General features: G+C 56.9%; 1 protein-coding gene across 1 annotated transcript in view; it reads left to right on the forward strand.

Moving 5' to 3' along the window:
• The window catches only part of LOC133349803 (integrin alpha-6-like), a 44,626-nt gene continuing 24,026 nt past the window's right edge, over positions 1–20,600 (forward strand). The window contains 6 exon segments of the mRNA XM_061563574.1: positions 1–580; positions 7,394–7,518; positions 17,337–17,416; positions 17,946–18,207; positions 18,975–19,109; positions 20,218–20,425. Coding sequence (XP_061419558.1) covers positions 423–580; positions 7,394–7,518; positions 17,337–17,416; positions 17,946–18,207; positions 18,975–19,109; positions 20,218–20,425 — 968 coding nt within the window. The 5' untranslated portion in view covers positions 1–422.

Consider the following 20,600-nt stretch of genomic DNA (forward strand, 5'->3'; position numbering starts at 1 on the left):
GAGTCACGGCATCATAAAAGACAGTGCGGAGGCGCGCGTGGTCACGGCACCGAGGGAGCGCGCACAGCGGCGAGACTCGAGGCGGGGTTTGGATACAAAGGTGAGGGCGGATAGCGGCAGGTGATCTCGGCGGTGGGGAGGGAGCGGACCCCTTACTCGGGCACGAGTCGACGTGGGGTGACGCTGAGACAAGGGGAGGCGTGGAGATAAGACTGCTGCCGGGTTTGTGGGTGGGCGGGCAGCTCACAGACAGGTGAATCGGGGTTAAGTCCGAGACAGGCGAGCGAGCTCGCTCCCCACCAATTGGACCGGTCTCGGGGCTTTGGAGGCGAGCGGCGTGAATTGAAATCCCGGCGCCTCGTAGCGCAGGAGCGAAGGGCGCGGCTACCTCGCCTGGCGAGCGGTGTGCGGTGATCGATCCGATGGGCGCGAAGGAGGCCCTCGTGTTCCTGGCCCTGCTGGGCCCCGTGGGTGCTTTCAACCTGGACCCCGCTGGGGCGCTGCTCAAGACCCAGCCGGGGAAGGGGCTCTTCGGCTTCTCGCTCGCGTTCCACACGCCCAGGACTGGCGCGCCCCCGGAGTAAGTGCCACCTGCACCGTCACATCTCTTACACCCTGCACTGTTACATCTCTACACCCATCACAGTATCTAACACCCAAGCAAGTTCTTGGGAAAGATTCACGACTCCGGCACGTGTGTGTGAGAAGTTTGTATGTTCTCCCCTTGTTCTGCACGGCCTTCCTCTGGGATTCTCCGGTTGTCCTCCCATAGGTGGAAGAAAACAAAAATGAAGCTGGGAATTTGCCAAACATCACGATGCTGAAATAACACCTGAAAAATATATTCAATTTTAGATCGCGCAGCAGCAGCAGCATCGCCCCCTACTGCGAAAACTTGATAGGGCCCTCGGGGAAGAGTTGAAACTGAGTATTTTCTGGGGTAAACAAACGGAATAATAAAGAATCATCAATACTGTAGTCATACACTCGGCACATCGCGACAGCAGCAGCGAGTGCACGTCCATAATTCACGGCCGCAGCGCCTGCAGTCATTATTCGTAATGGAGGTTTTTGGGTGAGATCGCGTAAATATAGATGTGTCGTTAAACCCGCCACCACCCTACAGAGACAATTAGCAAGGGTTGTCACGGAAACGAAACGCGCCAATTCGTTTTCGTTACTTGTGCAGCACACTGCTGTGTTGTCGAGTAAACCCACGGCATTTACAATTCGAGTACGACGCTTCGTCAGGAATTACAACCAGCATCATCAGGCGACAGATAGAGTGGTGGAGAAATTCTCCCGTGTAGGTTTTTAAAAAATTGGTTCGCCCAGGTAGATGCAAACCCCAGGTGTGTCAGCTCACAGGTGTGTGTGTGCAGGCCGATGCCTACAAGTGGGGAACGGTAGCGCAGCGACGGCCCGAATTCGATTCCCGCTCACGGCTGGTGCCAGTGACAATTATCAGAACTGGTCCTGGGCCTCCCCCAGGCTTAGATGAGTAGCTCGTGCGATGCAGAAACATCGCCACTCGAGAGACAAAGGCGGCCGTGCGTGGTGCTGGCCACCCACCCGCCTGGCGCGACGTCCTGACCTTCATAGGTGCTGCTCGCTAACAGCACTTGACCCAACAGTCCGTGAAGGCTACACGGGGAGGGGAAAGGGGGGGGGGTCTTTGTAGGTTTGATGCCAGCACGTGTGGCCAGGTTGTGTATGTTAGGGGTTTGTTGTTAAGCACCCTTAGCCAAACAGCATAAGATAGCAGCAGAGATGTCACTTCCGTGGACACGGCGCGGGGGCCAGTGCTGGATTAAGCTACTGCGGGGCCTGTAGCGTATGTTATAAAGGGGTCCTAAATAAAAAATAACAAATAAAACACATAGATTTTGTTTTACTTGCATAGTGTAGTAATTGTATTTTTTCATTTGATATACATCCAGATAATACGACAAATCGCTAACCTTAAACACCCAATCGTCCATTAAAGTTGAAGGCGGTATAGTACTATAGTAATTGAGTAAGTGCAGAATCACTGAACCGGAATTGATAGCTTGAAAGCATTTAGCGCGGGGCCCTTGAAAGTGTGGGGCCCATAGCTACTACATATGTAGTAGATACTACATATGTAGTAGATACTACATGTGTAGTAGATACTACATGTGTAGTAGATACTACATGTGTAGTAGATACTACATGTGTAGTAGATACTACATGTGTAGCTACTCGTGCTTCTAGGAGAATCCGGACACTGGGGGGGACGTGTCGGAGGGGGGCGATGAGTTGAGAGGAGGGACGACAGGGAGAGAGAGAGAGCGGGAGAGGGACAGAGGAGCAGGACGATGATGACAAGATGGCGTTTGAGACTGGGAGATCCGCGTGTCAATAAAGGGAGCCCTCTCCCTCCCTATGTGGAGCCTCCGTGCCCCCTTCCCTTACACAAGGCATGCAGTGTGCGTCAGAGCCGTATCCGTGAGGTGGTGCTCGAGTCTTCTGAGCAGCTGCCACCAGCGCAGGGACCTGGCAATCGGTGGTGGAAATGCGCTGCTCGCGAGAGGCGGGGGTGGACACGGACCGGCGGCTTTGGCCACGAACCGGCGGCTGGGGAGTTTGATGACCCGTGAACAATCCCCGTTGAACGTTCGAGACGGCGGTGTTTGGTCAGGATTTAGGATTTTTCTAAATTCTAGACCGGGGGGCGTGCAGGTGTGTGAGCTTACATTTGCGTGTAGTTGTGCAATAACGTCGGTGGGTAGGCTTTACAGGCGGGTGAGTAGGTCGACACAAGTGAGCAGGCTGACTTCTAGTGAGTCGGCTTACAGGTGAGGAGGCTTGTAGGTGAGTAGGTTGACGCACAGGTGAGGAAGCTGACACACACAGGTGAGGAAGCTGACACACCAGTCCGTACCTGGAGGGCACCCAAAGTGAGTCAACATTTAACGATTTCCCGTGTGCTGGAGGGCGGGGGGAAGAGAGGTGGCTGGGTAGCGGGTAAAGGGGGTTGGTGGGTGGAGGCGTAGCGGGGGTGGAGGGGTAGGGGGGGGTAGAGGTGGTGGTGTTAGTAGTGGTAGAGGTAGTAGATGTGATGGTAGAGGTAGTGGAGTTGGTGGTGGTAGGGGTGGTGGTGGTAGTAGAGGTGGTGGTAGAGGTGGTGGAGGTGGTGGTGGTAGAGGTGGTGATGGTGGTAGTAGAGGTGGTGGTAAAGGTGGTGATGGTGGTGGTGGACGAGAGTTGTTGTCGTAGTGGTGGTGGTGTTTGTGGTGGTGGTGTTTGTGGTGGTGGTGTTTGTGGTGGTGGACGCGAGTTGTTGTATTTCTCGCGGTCTCGTCGTGAGTCGTCGCCTCGTGGGCGTGGCCCCGTCGCGGTGCTGGCACGAGCCCGGGGGCCTGCGGGGTGCAGCGTGGGGGTCGTGCGCTTGTGTCGCTTGTGTTCACGTCCTTGTGTCTAAGTGGTTGTGCGGTGTGTTTACGTGTTACTGTGGATGTGCTTTGTCTGTTTGGTTGTGTAGATGTGTCTGTGTGGTTGTGTCTGTGGTTGTGTGGTTGCATCTGCGTGGTTGTCTGTGTCTGTGTGGTTTTGTCTATGTGGCTATGTCTGTGGTTATGTCTGTGTGCTTGTGAGGAAGTGTCTGTGTGGTTGTGTCTGTGTGGATGTGTCTGTGCGGTTGTCTCTGGTTGTGTGGATGTGTCTGTGTGGATGTGTAAAGGAGAGCCGACACAAGATTGCAGGGGGTTCGTCTTTTAATCCTTTTCTCCCATCCACACCTGTCCCCAGCCGTCCCAATCTCGTTGCCGCCAAAGGCCCCTTCTTCCCGCCCGTTCTCCCCTTATATCTCCTCGATCACCCCTCCCACTAACCCTCCTATTGGTGGGAATCGTTCCCCTGACATCCCTACAGATGTGTCTGTGTGGATGTATGTCTGTGTGCTTGTGTGGATGTGTCTGTGTGGATGTGTCTGTGTGGTTGTGTCTGTGTGCTTCTGTGCTCGCTCGGGGCGGGTGATGTTTGTAGCCGCCCGCGTCTCCCACTGCTGCCCTCTCCCTGGCACCACCGTTCGTCTCCCGGCACCGATCTCACGCCGTGACCGAGTCTCCCACTCGCCGTCTGTGACTCTTCACACGTGACTCTTCACACGTGATGCTTCACACGTGACGCTGACCTCAATTGTTGGCCTCTCTCACTAAAACAACCTCACCACCACGTCCTGCGGCAGCGTTGTCTTCAGCGTGGACAGAACCAGCGGAGAGATTGAACCGCATGGCCCGCCGCACCTAACAACGCATGGATCGTGAACATTTTAGCGGTGTGTGCACGTTGAACTTCTTTTGCGCCGTACGCAGCCGACCGTGTGAACCGTCCTCCGTGTGGATGCATCGTGCCCGGGGGGGGGGGGGGGGGGGGGGGGGGGGGCGGTACCGGTGAGATATGCGTCCGAGCTGTGCGATTTTTTTCGTGCAACCTCTGCCAGTGCAGGGCACTTTGACCGGTTTCGGCGATTGGGAGGTGATTGACGGTGAGATTCTAAATACCCAGATAAAGTCACACCCCTATTTACGTCTCCCCTCCCCCCCCCCCCGTTCTTACGTCGAACCGCGAAGACGTCGTCTCTTCATTATTAACACGCCACCTGATGTGCGTCGCCTCATCCGCCACGATCACGTCGCCGGCAGCATCGTCGCCGTCCCTCCTTTCTCGTGAATCCGTCGCCTCTCAGCCTCCACCACCTCCTGCCCTGAAAGTCGCTTCGATTGACCTCGTTTGGATATTCGTCGTCGCAACTTTCAGGAACACGCATCCCCGACGTAAACCGGGGTCATTACTGTTAGATGACCTTTTCACTTTCGAGTTTTTCACGTGAAAAATTACACTTCCCATCGTGCCACACACAGCCTTTTGGGAGTGCGTGGTTTAAGCAAATTCGTGACTGATTTCAACACTCTGACTCAGACAGACTCGCGTGTAACTGCGGGTGAACTGCCAGGTGATTATAGGCAAGGATCCTCTCTCCGTTAGTTATTGGTCCTAGTTCCGACGCAAGCGAATTCATACACGACACAACAATAATTATCATCGGCGTTGTTGTGGAGAATTCAAGTCACAAAAAGAGCCCACATCCCTCCTCCCAAACGCAGTCAAAGTACATTCATCGTGACACTGGGCAGTGGCAAGTGCGCAGTGGGATGGGACGAGTCTCTACGGCGGTGGTGGCGGCGGTGGTGGCCGCGAGACGCTCCCCGGCCCGCTGGCTGGCTACTGGCTGCTGTGTCACTCACTGCAAGGCACAACCTGTCCCAGTCACCACCCCCACACCCCACACCAGCCTCGCCCGCCCGCGGCACATTCCGCAGTCGGGTTTACACCCAGAGCCGGGCACACTCCATTCCCTGAGCGTTCACGCGAGCCCCCCCTCCCCCCCCGAGCGTGTGGCGGCTTCGCGACGACGGCTGTGGCTGTGGCCGCGCCTTTGCTCGCAGCTCTGCCGCTGTCGGGACACGCGCCGCGTCCGCAGGTTTTACTCGAGCAGAAATTCCATCGCAAAAAAAAACCCACGGCGACGCGCGCGCGTGCGTAGATTGTAATTGTCGACGGTCGAAGTGGGGTTAGTTTGACTCGGTCGGTGCGAAAGAATCAACTTTTTACTTAATACGTTACACGCCGATGAATTTCAACGGTGGGACGCGTTTTGCACCGGACTAATCGTGAGCAAGCGCATTAACCATTTGGGACGCGACGGCGCGATTGGCAAATGCGAAGTACACGAGGGAGACAATTCCACATGGGTGGCCCACGGCCCTGCACACACGAGAGCACTGCCCCCTGACCCGTAGCCCCATCCGCTGACCCACAACTCCGCCCCACAGCTCCGCAGTGCACTCGGTCGTGGATGTAGTGATCGCTCGGCCTAGGCCCTTTTGCGAGGCGTGGGGCCACGGGGCCATGGGGCCACGGGGCCCAAGAGTCAGGGTGGCCCAGCGGCTCGCGTGGCCCCTGCAGGTGGTGCCGGCGGCAAGTTCCCGTGGTTGCCCCATAATAAATGTTAAATAACCACGAATGAAATACATGTGGTAACATGGAACAATATTAAAGACATTTCTAAACTCATTGATCGTAAACAGTGCAGGTTTCCAAGAGTAACCAGCGAGTGCAAACAAATTGCGTCACGCGTGCAGAGCGTTCCAAATTCGCTTGCAGTAACTCGCCCGTTAGGACAACCTCACAACATGGGCAATTGGTTAAAATATTAATCTTGATTTGAAGCTTTCGTGACTGCAGGAATCCATACTCTTTGGTAATTTCGGTAAAGTCACGTCGGTAGAAAAATAAAATAAAACAAAAAATAATATATCACGACGTTCCAATCGCAACACAAGCGGTCGTCCTCAGGCAGAAAAAAATATCCAGCAGTGGTACTGCTGAACCAGCGAGAGAGCTGCTACAACAAGAGGTTATATATGTGGCGATGGGCAAGCAGGCAGGGTCTGAGCTGGAAAGGAATTTCATCCCCGGACGCAAGCACGTCAGTTGTGTTCATGAGGGAGATTAGGGAGAGAGAGAATAGGGAGAGAGATTAGCATGAAATGAGCTTCTGTCGCCGCATAAGAGTATCGCTCCCGCATATGCGCACAACAGCAGTGTTAATGGGAGAGATTAGCACGATGTTGATGGGAGAGATTAGGCATGGAGATTAGGGGGATCAGTAAGTTAATGTCATGTCTATGTGTAACACAAGCTGCGGCGCTGCCAACTGCGCTGTGAGAGGCAAGCGCGTCCACGCAAGAGAACCACCGCAACGGTGGTCGCGCCAGTGAGACACACAGCCCATCACACAGCCAGAACCGTCGATACATCGAAGCTAAGGGAGCAGAGGTGGCCATGTTAGTGAGACTGCAGAGGCACCTAACAGGGCAATGCAACTCAGAGAGTCGGAAATAACAGCCAAACGGCAGGGAAGAAGGGAAGCACCACAGCAAGTGACGACTTTGCTTGGTTAATAACGTCCTTACAATGATTGCTCAGCTTATACCCATCTTCTCGGTTGAAATTGTCTCTGTGTTTATATATCTGGATGGCTTCATGGACAAATCTTTGATGGTAGCCCGAAGGTTTGCAGAGTACCTTGGTCTCGGAAAAAACAATATCGTGCGAGCCCACTGCGTTATAACAATGATCAGCCACGGCAGAGTACCTCTGCAAGGTTTGATATGAGCTGAGCAACCATTGGAAGGACGTTATTAACCGAGCAACGTGTGTCTCCCCCACCTCCTCCGTGTCTCTCGTCCGTGCGTCTCCCCCCCGTGCACCCCGTGTGTCTCCCGCGTCTCTCCCTGTCCCCCACGTGCCCACCCCGTGTGTCTCCCGCGTCTCTCCCTGCACCCCGCGTGCCCACCCCGTGCAGGCTGCTGGTCGGGGCCCCGACGTCGTTCTCAGCCAACCCCCGGTTCTCCTCGGTGCAGACGGGCGCTCTCTTCCGCTGCTCCGTCACCGCCGGCGGCTGCCGCCGCGTGGACATCGACGTTGACTGTGAGCTTCCGTCGCGAACTCTCCCTCCCTCAATGACACCAGCCACTCTCCCTCCCTCAATGACACCAGCCACTCTCCCTCCCTCAATGACACCAGCCACTCTCCCTCCCTCAATGACACCAGCCACTCTCCCTCCCTCAATGACACCAGCCACTCTCCCTCCCTCAATGACACCAGCCACTCTCCCTCCCTCAATGACACCAGCCACTCTCCCTCCCTCAATGACACCAGCCAATCTCCCTCCCTCAATGACACCAGCCACTCTCCCTCCCTCAATGACACCAGCCACTCTCCCTCCCTCAATGACACCAGCCACTCTCCCTCCCTCAATGACACCAGCCACTCTCCCTCCCTCAATGACCCAGCCACTCTCCCTCCCTCAATGACACCAGCCACTCTCCCTCCCTCAATGACACCAGCCACTCTCCCTCCCCTCAATGACACCAGCCACTCTCCCTCCCTCAATGACACCAGCCACTCTCCCTCCCTCAATGACACCAGCCACTCTCCCTCCCTCAATGACACCAGCCACTCTCCCTCCCTCAATGACACCAGCCACTCTCCCTCCCTCAATGACACCAGCCACTCTCCCTCCCTCAATGACACCAGCCACTCTCCCTCCCTCAATGACACCAGCCACTCTCCCTCCCTCAATGACACCAGCCACTCTCCCTCCCTCAATGACACCAGCCACTCTCCCCTCCCTCAATGACACCAGCCACTCTCCCTCCCTCAATGACACCAGCCACTCTCCCTCCCTCAATGACACCAGCCACTCTCCCTCCCTCAAGTGACACCAGCCACTCTCCCTCCCTCAATGACACCAGCCACTCTCCCTCCTCAATGACACCACCACTCTCCCTCCCTCAATGACACCAGCCACTCTCCTCCCTCAATGACACCAGCCACTCTCCCTCCCTCAATGACACCAGCCACTCTCCCTCCCTCAATGACACCAGCCACTCTCCCTCCCTCAATGACACCAGCCACTCTCCCTCCCTCAATGACACCAGCCACTCTCCCTCCCTCAATGACACCAGCCACTCTCCCTCCCTCAATGACACCAGCCACTCTCCCTCCCTCAATGACACCAGCCACTCTCCTCCCTCAATGACACCAGCCACTCTCCCTCCCTCAATGACACCAGCCACTCTCCCTCCCTCAATGACACCAGCCACTCTCCCTCCCTCAATGACACCAGCCACTCTCCCTCCCTCAATGACACCAGCCACTCTCCCTCCTCAATGACACCAGCCACTCTCCCTCCCTCAATGACACCAGCCACTCTCCCTCCCTCAATGACACCAGCCACTCTCCCTCCCTCAATGACACCAGCCACTCTCCCTCCCTCAATGACACCAGCCACTCTTCCCTCCCTCAATGACACCAGCCACTCTCCCTCCCTCAATGACACCAGCCACTCTCCCTCCCTCAATGACACCAGCCACTCTCCCTCCCTCAATGACACCAGCCACTCTCCCTCCCTCAATGACACCAGCCACTCTCCCTCCCTCAATGACACCAGCCACTCTCCCTCCCTCAATGACACCAGCCACTCTCCCTCCCTCAATGACACCAGCCACTCTCCCTCCCTCAATGACACCACCACTCTCCCTCCCTCAATGACACCAGCCACTCTCCCTCCCTCAATGACACCAAGCCACTCTCCCTCCCTCAATGACACCAGCCACTCTCCCTCCCTCAATGACACCAGCCACTCTCCTCCCTCAATGACACCAGCCACTCTCCCTCCCTCAATGACACCAGCCACTCTCCCTCCCTCAATGACACCAGCCACTCTCCACCTCCCTCAATGACACCAGCCACTCTCCCTCCCTCAATGACACCAGCCACTCTCCCTCCCTCAATGACACCAGCCACTCTCCCTCCCTCAATGACACCAGCCACTCTACCTCCCTCAATGACACCAGCCACTCTCCCCTCCTCAATGACACCAGCCACTCTCCCTCCCTCAATGACACCAGCCACTCTCCCTCCCTCAATGACACCAGCCACTCTCCCTCCCTCAATGACACCAGCCACTCTCCCTCCCTCAATGACACCATCCACTTCTCCCTCCCTCATGACACCAGCCACTCTCCCTCCCTCAATGACACCACCACTCTCCCTCCCTCAATGACACCAGCCCTCTCCCTCCCTCAATGACACCAGCCACTCTCCCTCCCTCTCCCCTCAATGACACCAGCCACTCTCCCTCCCTCAATGACACCAGCCACTCTCCCTCCCTCATGACACCAGCCACTCTCCCTCCCTCAATGACACCAGCCACTCTCCCTCCCTCAATGACACCAGCCACTCTCCCTCCTCAATGACACCAGCCACTCTCCCTCCCTCAATGACACCAGCCACTCTCCCTCCCTCAATGACACCAGCCACTCTCCCTCCCTCAATGACACCAGCCACTCTCCCTCCCTCAATGACACCAGCCACTCTCCCTCCCTCAATGACACCAGCCACTCTCCCTCCCTCCAATGACACCAGCCACTCTCCCTCCCTCAATGACACCAGCCACTCTCCCTCCCTCAATGACACCAGCCACTCTCCCTCCCTCAATGACAACCAGCCACTCTCCCTCCCTCAATGACACCAGCCACTCTCCCTCCCTCAATGACACCAGCCACTCTCCCTCCCTCAATGACACCAGCCACTCTCCCTCCCTCAATGACACCAGCCACTCTCCCTCCCTCAATGACACCACCACTCTCCCTCCCTCAATGACACCAGCCACTCTCCCTCCCTCAATGACACCAGCCACTCTCCCTCCCCTCAATGACACCAGCCACTCTCCCTCCCTCAATGACACCAGCCACTCTCCCTCCCTCAATGACACCAGCCACTCTCCCTCCCATGAACCAGCCACTCTCCCTCCCTCAATGACACCAGCCACTCTCCCTCCCTCAATGACACCAGCCACTCTCCCTCCCTCAATGACACCAGCCACTCTCCCTCCCTCATGACACCAGCCACTCTCCCTCCCTCAATGACACCAGCCACTCTCCCTCCCTCAATGACACCAGCCACTCTCCCTCCCTCAATGACACCAGCCACTCTCCCTCCCTCAATGACACCAGCCACTCTCCCTCCCTCAATGACACCAGCCACTCTCCCTCCCTCAATGACACCAGCCACTCTCCCTCCCTCAATGACACCAGCCACTCTCCCTCCCTCAATGACACCAGCCACTCTCCCTCCCTCAATGACACCAGCCACTCTCCCTCCCTCAATGACACCAGCCACTCTCCCTCCCTCAATGACACCAGCCACTCTCCCTCCCTCAATGACACCAGCCACTCTCCCTCCCTCAATGACACCAGCCACTCTCCCTCCCTCAATGACACCAGCCACTCTCCCTCCCTCAATGACACCAGCCACTCTCCCTCCTCAATGACACCAGCCACTCTCCCTCCCTCAATGACACCAGCCACTCTCCCTCCCTCAATGACACCAGCCACTCTCCTCCCTCAATGACACCAGCCACTCTCCCTCCCTCAATGACACCAGCCACTCTCCCTCCCTCAATGACACCAGCCACTCTCCCTCCCTCAATGACACCAGCCACTCTCCCTCCCTCAATGACACCAGCCACTCTCCCTCCCTCAATGACACCAGCCACTCTCCCCTCCCTCAATGACACCAGCCACTCTCCCTCCCTCAATGACCACCAGCCACTCTCCCTCCCTCAATGACACCAGCCACTCTCCCTCCCTCAATGACACCAGCCACTCTCCCTCCCTCAATGAAACCAGCAACTCTCCCTCCCTCAATGACACCAGCCACTCTCCCTCCCTCAATGGGACACCCAGCCACTCTCCCTCCCTCAATGACACCAGCCACTCTCCCTCCCTCAATGAACCCAGCCACTCTCCCTCCCTCATGACACCAGCCACTCGCCCTACCCTCAATGACACCACCCTCTGCTCCTCCCTCAATGACACCAGCCACTCTCCCTCCCTCATGACACCAGCCACGCTCCCCTCCCTCAATTGACACCAGCCACTCCCCTCCTCAATGACACCAGCACTCTCCCTCCCTCAATGACACCAGCCACTCTCCCTCCCTCAATGACACCAGCCACTCTCCCTCCCTCAATGACACCAGCACTCTCCCTCCCTCAATGACACCAGCCACTCTCCCTCCCTCAATGACACCAGCCACTCTCCCTCCCTCAATGACACCAGCCACTCTCCCTCCCTCAATGACACCAGCCACTCTCCCCCCTCAATGACACCAGCCACTCTCCCTCCCTCAATGACACCAGCCACTCTCCCTCCCTCAATGACACCAGCCACTCTCCCTCCCTCAATGACACCAGCCACTCTCCCTCCCTCAATGACACCAGCCACTCTCCCTCCCTCAATGACACCAGCCACTCTCCCTCCCTCAATGACACCAGCCACTCTCCCTCCCTCAATGACACCAGCCACTCTCCCTCCCTCAATGACACCAGCCACTCTCCCTCCCTCAATGACACCAGCCACTCTCCCTCCCTCAATGACACCAGCCACTCTCCCTCCCTCAATGACACCAGCCACTCTCCCTCCCTCAATGACACCAGCCACTCTCCCTCCCTCAATGACACCAGCCACTCTCCCTCCCTCAATGACACCAAGCCACTCTCCCTCCCTCATGACACCAGCCACTCTCCCTCCTCAATGACACCAGCCACTCTCCCTCCCTCAATGACACCAGCCACTCTCCCTCCCTCAATGACACCAGCCACTCTCCCTCCCTCAATGACACCAGCCACTCTCCCTCCCTCAATGACCACCAGCCACTCTCCCTCCCTCAATGACAACAGCCACTCTCCCTCCCTCATGACACCAGCCACTCTCCTCCCTCAATGACACCAGCCACTCTCCCTCCCTCAATGACACCAGCCACTCTCCCGCCCTCCAATGACACCAGCCACTCTCCCTCCCTCAATGACACCAGCACTCTCCCTCCCTCAATGACACAGCCACTCTCCCTCCCTCAATGACACCAGCCACTCTCCCTCCCTCAATGACACCAGCCACTCTCCCTCCCTCAATGACACACGCACTCTCCCTCCCTCAATGCACCAGCCTACTCTCCCTCCTACAATGACACCAGCCACTCTCCCTCCCTCAATGACACCAGCCACTCTCCCTCCCTCAATGACACCAGCCACTCTCCCTCCCTCAATGACACCAGCCACTCTCCCTCCCTCAATGACACCAGCCACTCTCCCTCCCTCAATGACACCAGCCACTCTCCCTCCCTCAATGACACCAGCCACTCTCCCTCCCTCAATGACACCAGCCACTCTCCCTCCCTCAATGACACCAGCCACTCTCCCTCCCTCAATGACACCAGCCACTCTCCCTCCCTCAATGACACCAGCCACTCTCCCTCCCTCAATGACACCAGCCACTCTCCCTCCCTCAATGACACCAGCCACTCTCCCTCCCTCAATGCACCAGCCACTCTCCCTCCCTCAATGACACCAGCCACTCTCCCTCCTCAATGACACCAGCCACTCTCCCTCCCTCAATGACACCAGCCACTCTCCCTCCCTCAATGACACCAGCCACTCTCCCTCCCTCAATGACACCAGCCACTCTCCCTCCCTCAATGACACCAGCCACTCTCCCTCCCTCAATGACACCAGCCACTCTCCCTCCCTCAATGACACCAGCCACTCTCCCCTCCCTCAATGACAACCAGCCACTCTCCCTCCCTCAATGACACCAGCCCACTCTCCCTCCCTCAATGACACCAGCCACTCTCCCTCCCTCAATGACACCAGCCACTCTCCCTCCCTCAATGACACCAGCCACTCTCCCTCCCTCAATGACACCAGCCACTCTCCCTCCCTCAATGACACCAGCCACTCTCCCTCCCTCAATGACACCAGCCACTCTCCCTCCCTCAATGACACCAGCCACTCTCCCTCCCTCAATGACACCAGCCACTCTCCCTCCCTCAATGACACCAGCCACTCTCCCTCCCTCCATGCACCCACTCCCCCTCAATGACACCAGCCACTCTCCCTCCCTCAATGACACCAGCCACTCTCCCTCCCTCAATGACACCAGCCACTCTCCCTCCCTCAATGACACCAGCCACTCTCCCTCCCTCAATGACACCAGCCACTCTCTCCCTCCCTCAATGACACCAGCCACTCTCCCTCCCTCAATGACACCAGCCACTCTCCCTCCCTCAATGACACCAGCCACTCTCCCTCCCTCAATGACACCAGCCACTCTCCCTCCCTCAATGACACCAGCCACTCTCCCTCCCTCAATGACACCAGCCACTCTCCCTCCCTCAATGACACCAGCCACTCTCCCTCCCTCAATGACACCAGCCACTCTCCCTCCCTCAATGACACCAGCCACTCTCCCTCCCTCAATGACACCAGCCACTCTCCCTCCCTCAATGACACCAGCCACTCTCCCTCCCTCAATGACACAGCCACTCCCTCCCTCAATGACACCAGCCACTCTCCCTCCCTCAATGACACCAGCCACTCTCCCTCCCTCAATGACACCAGCCACTCTCCCTCCCTCAATGACACCAGCCACTCTCCCTCCCTCAATGACACCAGCCACTCTCCCTCCCTCAATGACACCAGCCACTCTCCCTCCCTCAATGACACCAGCCACTCTCCCTCCCTCAATGACACCAGCCACTCTCCCTCCCTCAATGACACCAGCCACTCTCCCTCCCTCAATGACACCAGCCACTCTCCCTCCCTCAATGACACCAGCCACTCTCCCCTCCCTCAATGACACCAGCCACTCTCCCTCCCTCAATGACACCAGCCACTCTCCCTCCCTCAATGACACCAGCCACTCTCCCTCCCTCAATGACACCAGCCACTCTCCCTCCCTCAATGACACCAGCCACTCTCCCTCCCTCAATGACACCAGCCACTCTCCCTCCCTCAATGACACCAGCCACTCTCCCTCCCTCAATGACACCAGCCACTCTCCCTCCCTCAATGACACCAGCCACTCTCCCTCCCTCAATGACACCAGCCACTCTCCCTCCCTCAATGACACCAGCCACTCTCCCTCCCTCAATGACACCAGCCACTCTCCCTCCCTCAATGACACCAGCCACTCTCCCTCCCTCAATGACACCAGCCACTCTCCCTCCCTCAATGACACCAGCCACTCTCCCTCCCTCAATGACACCAGCCACTCTCCCTCCCTCAATGACAACAGCCACTCTCCCTCCCTCAATGACACCAGCCACTCTCCCTCCCTCAATGACACCAGCCACTCTCCCTCCCTCAATGACACCAGCCACTCTCCCTCCCTCAATGACACCAGCCACTCTCCCTCCCTCAATGACACCAGCCACTCTCCCTCCCTCATGACACCAGCCACTCTCCCTCCCTCAATGACACCAGCCACTCTCCCTCCCTCAATGACACCAGCCACTCTCCCTCCCTCAATGACACCAGCCACTCTCCCTCCCTCAATGACACAGCCACTCTCCCTCCCAGGACACCAGCCACTCCCTCCCTCAATGACACCAGCCCTCTCCCTCCCTCAATGACACCAGCCACTCTCCCTCCCTCAATGACACCAGCCACTCTCCCTCCCTCAATGACACCAGCCACTCTCCCTCCCTCAATGACACCAGCCACTCTCCCTCCCTCAATGACACCAGCCACTCTCCCTCCCTCAATGACACCAGCCACTCTCCCTCCCTCAATGACACCAGCCACTCTCCCTCCCTCAATGACACCAGCCACTCTCCCTCCCTCAATGACACCAGCCACTCTCCCTCCCTCAATGACACCAGCCACTCTCCCTCCCTCAATGACACCAGCCACTCTCCCTCCCTCAATGACACCAGCCACTCTCCCTCCCTCAATGACACCAGCCACTCTCCCTCCCTCAATGACACCAGCCACTCTCCCTCCCTCAATGACACCAGCCACTCTCCCTCCCTCAATGACACCAGCCACTCTCCCTCCCTCAATGACACCAGCCACTCTCCCTCCCTCAATGACACCAGCCACGCGACGCCACGTCCCGCTGGTCGCGCACGCTGATGAGGCCCCTTTGGTTTCACCCCCACCCCTCCCCATCCCTCCACCTACCACGAAATGTATTTCTGTTGCACTCTGAGACTCAGCATTTCCACTTAGAGCTCTCTGAGTCGCGAGAGAGTTCACGTGACCAGTTGTGAGTGTGAGTCGAGGTCGGGATCTCTTACGAGGCCGACTTGGTTTGCGATGGCCGTACGAGTGACGCGGAGGGATAAGACGCGCTGCCGGGACATTTAAAGTGATCGTTGCCGCAGGTGGGCAGGGTGCAACAAAGTTAAATGAAGGTGTTCGCTCGTGAAACGAACAATATCATAAAATAATGTGCAAAAGATTAACGTATGAAAATAAGAATAGGTATTTACCATTTCTGTCGATAAAACAGGAGGTGCTCAAACACCAAATAAATACATTTTGTAGCGTCAAGTCCTCATTAACCACATGTGCTTGTGGAAAAACATTCAAACATACATGCTCTGAAAAGATATGGGCATTGTCTTTGAAACTGATCAGCCTACACCAGAGATGGCCTTCTTTATGGCCTAGTCCCACCAGTGTTAAGCCAGATAATCATTCAATCCAGTCTTCATTTCTATCGCACTATTTCGTGCAAAGAATGCCAAAAGGCGAACAGTACAAAGATAAGTAATATTTAAAAATACTTTATAAAAAACACGCTTTAATGAAATGTACCCAACTCGTAATGGCAGAAGTCCAGGAAGTGGCCCCGAAGCTTGCCAGTTGAGTGTGGACAATTAGGCCCAAGCCGAAACATAACATATATAAATGAATGTTTAAAATACTTTTTTTATATTTTTTATGATAGAATATAGTATTGTCATCAGTATGACATAAGTATACCAAGTTTGCAGTCGATACCACATTGGGAAGTGGGTAAAAATTGATAATGATATGCACTGTGCTTGAAATTGATTGGTCCACACCCGAGACGGCTTTTCTTAGAGCCAAGTCTCCACTGGTGTGGCCCAATCAATTTCAAGGACAGTGCATATCATTATCAGAGTTGTCTCTTTTTTTTACATTTTGGCTGCTTGTGTTCTAGTGATTGCAAACATGATCCCTTGTATAAAGGTGTCAGTTTTGGTGCCAGATATAAGGGTAAAAACATATTACTATATCTTGCTACTGGCAAAGGAGGTCTCATAATATTTAAAACTATATTTTTTATTTTACCTGCTAAGGCCCACCAGTGAGCCGTAAGAGCTCTTTTTTCAGAAGCGGCCTGGCCATCGCAAATGACGTCTCGACGTATTGGCTTCCCGTCGTCGTGTGCAAACCTATGGCAGCCAAATTACTCAAGGCTCCAAATATTGAAAAAGAGCACCCCCCGAGTGGCAGCGATGGCCGTGTGGCACGAGAATGACCCCGCACTGAGCCCGCGGATTGGTCACGAGTCCGCCAGTAGGGGGGCGATGATTGGCCACGTGCCATCCCAACTGACTGATTTGAAACGCGCGCGCGGTACGTGTGTGCACGTTTGAACTCCTTTCGCAACGTACTTAGCCAACCGTGCGAATTGGAGGCGCGCTTTAAGCGTGCAAGCGATCGTAGAGTGCGAAAGAAGTTCAACAGACGCATACACCTTAAAACGCACACACGCACGCGTGCACCTTAGCTTACATCTCCATCCCCACGGGGCGTTGAGACCCTGCTGCCGGTGCCATCTCCATTGCGGTGACGAGGTCACCGCACGCGAGGTCACCGCACTGACCTCGTCACCGTCGCTCTCTCGCTGCCCCCCCCCCAACCGCAGACGACCCGTCCAAGGAGTCCAAGCAAGACCAGTGGCTGGGATCGGTTGTGCGGAGCTCTGGGGTCGGTGGCAAAGTCGTGGTAAATACACAACCACGGAGTGGCACGGCGGCATTCACCCTCACCGTGTGACACCGCCCAGTGGCATGGCGGCATTGCCCCCTATCGCTGCCCTGTGCAATGCCCAACGAGAGGTGGCGACTGAGCTGCGTGTGGTGCTCTGCCCTCGGTCGTGCGGGTAGCGGTGGTACAACGGTTAGCGCTATGCCACGCTACGAACCCCGGCAACCCGAGTTCGATTCCAGCTCAAGGCCATTAACACCGGTGACGATTATCTCAGCGGTCCCGGGCCTCACCGAGGTCGACTCAGCCCTAAATGAGTACCCGGTGCGGTGTGTAAACGTCGGTGGCCGGGCGCGACGCTGGCCACCCACTGACGCCACGCAGACTTACTGACTCACTCCTCTTCACTCACTGTGGAGCACGAGGCCGCAACAAGCCCATGCCATGTCGGACGATCCTCAGCGGCTCTCTCTGCGTCACCCCAAGACAGACGAGACTCGCCGAGGCTACACGGGGTTGATCTTTTTTTTATTTTTCTGGGTCACAGGTATGTGCCCACCGCTACGAGGTGCGGAGCAACGTGGGGCAGGTGTCGGAGTCGCGCAGCCTCATCGGCCGCTGCTACCTCCTCGACCAGGACCTGCGCGACAAGACCAGGGACCCGATCCACGGCGGACAGTACCACTTCTGCGATGGGCGCGCCGCCACGCACGAGTGGTTCGGCGTTTGCCAGCAGGGCCTCGACGCGGGCTTCACGCACGACACCCACTACCTCTACTCGGGCGCCGTCGGCTCCTACTACTGGCGCGGTACGTGCGCCGTTGCAGCCTCGCGTGAACGCGGTCGGCCACGTGGGTGGTGCGGAAGAGGTTCAACGTGTGTACATACATGGGCTCGCCACATAGACCCATAGACTCGTCATATGGAGACCCATAGTTTGTTGTCCTTCCCCTGCAGCTCCGATTAGCGGAGTTGGCTACGTACGGTGGTGCGAGGGAAGTTAAACGTACACACATAAACGTACACCCACACCGTTCCACACCTCACACAAAACACCAACACATCACCAACACACACACCACACACACACACGGTACCCTACACACACCACACACACACCACACACACACACGTACACACACGTACACACACCACACACACACCACACACACCACACACACACCACACACACACACGTACACACACGTACACACATCACACACACACCACACACATCACACAAACACCACACACACACACACCACACATCACACACACACACGTACACACACAAAGGTACCAGTCGAGGCCCGGCGGTCCGGGTTCGCTTGCGTCTGTGAGTCACCCGCCGGAGAAGCTCTGTATCCGGCTTACGCATGCGTGTGTGGTGTGTGTGTGTGGTGTGTGTGTGCGTGTGTGTGGTGTGTGTGTATGTGTGCGTGTGTGTGCGTGTGTGTGCGTGTGTGTGTGCGTGTGTGTGCGTGTGTGTGTGGTGTGTGCGTGTGTGTGTGGTGTGTGCGTGTGTGTGTGGTGTGTGCGTGCGTGCGCGTGTGCGTGTGGCGTGCGCGCGTGCCAGGCGTGGTGCACGTGGACGCCATCAACCTGACGCTGGTGGAGCGGGGCGAGGTGCTCAACGACGGCCCCTACGAGACGGGCGACGAGCGCATCAAGAACGGCAACGACGTCCCCGTGGAGCAGAACAGTTACCTGGGTAACCACCCCCCCCACACACCCCCCTCCCCTCCACCCCCACCCCCCCGGGAAACTCTGGGAAGGGGGGGTGCACTCCTCCCCGCCGGGGAAACTCCCCCCCCCCCCGGGTAATCCCCCCCCCCACCCACCTAGTAAACCTTGGAGGGGGGGGGGCGGGTGGGGGGGTGCTCCTCCCCATCGAGGAGGCCCCCACCCCACCCCTCCTCCCGGCTCAGCGAGGAGCCGTGGGTGGCCGGGCGACTGCCCTGTGGAACAGACTCGGCCCCCGCCATAGGTGAGTGGAATTTCCACCGCTGGCTCAGGGCTGCAAACTGGGGACGAGCACCAAACGCCCCTGTGGTCGTTTGCGCAGCAGGAAATGGCTTTTGAACAACGCGCCGTTTCCCCAACGTCTACGCGCTGTATTACACGCGCGCGTGCGCTGACGTGGCACGCGCCTATACGATGCGCATGCTCGTGTCTGGAGGACACGTTTAAGGTTTAGTGTTTAACCAAAACTATCGGACAAACGTCTACAGCTGTGCAAAGCAAAGAAAAAGAATGGAGAGATGCATCCTAGGAATGGCATCGATAAGGGGCGGAACACATGGATGGGAGAACATGGGGTGCGATGGTGGCGAGATGCTAACTACCTCACCTAGTAAACAGGAAGTCGTGGGTTCGATCCAGACCACGACCCTGTATATTTGCAGTTTGCGTGTCTCTCTCTCTCCGTGGTCGCGTGGATTTTTTTCCGGGTCCTGCGGTTCTTCCCTCCACATTTAGAATCAACATCACGCGTTGAGAATAAATCAGAATCAGTATTTATAGTGGGGGAATTCGATGAGCTATGAAGCTTTTTGTCACAGATGTCCAGAAGGGGTGGATAAGAACGTTGCAAATGGCTGCTGCCATAAACTTCCACACGATAAGCCACGATGAGCATGCAGGCACCGGATAGATCGTCGCATCGTGAGGTCGAATCGCGAGGGGTGGTGGCGGTGGTCGCGGTTGGCGGCGGGTAGTAAAGGCCTTCGTCCGGCAGTGGATAGACCACGGCCGACGTGGGCACTTGCTGAAGACCGCGAGTCGCGAGTGAGAGGCCGCGCCGTTTGCCTGTGACGCAGGCTTCTCCATGGAGTCGGGCATCGGCGTCACGGACAAGGACCGCGAGACGTTCGTGGCGGGAGCGCCGCGCGCCAACCACACGGGCGCCGTGCTCTTCCTCAAGATCAGCCCGCCGAGCAGCATGGAGCGTGAGCAGGTCCTCTACGGCGAGCAGCTCGCCTCCTCCTTCGGCTACGACGTGGCCCTCGTGGACATCAACAACGACGGGTCGGTCCCGCGCTCGGCGCAGCGCAGCGCAGGCCGCTCCGGTGACTCCGGCCATACCGGTCGCTCGCTCCACTTGCTGGTGCTCAGTCACCTTCTCTTCACTCGCGTGGATTTCTACCCAGGTCCTCCGGTTTTTCCCTCCACATTTAGAATCAACATCGCACGTTGAGAGTAG

Source organism: Lethenteron reissneri, chromosome 31 (assembly GCF_015708825.2).
Source record: "Lethenteron reissneri isolate LAM-NWPU_2019-01 chromosome 31, ASM1570882v1, whole genome shotgun sequence".
NCBI classification, from domain to species: Eukaryota; Metazoa; Chordata; class Hyperoartia; order Petromyzontiformes; family Petromyzontidae; genus Lethenteron; species Lethenteron reissneri.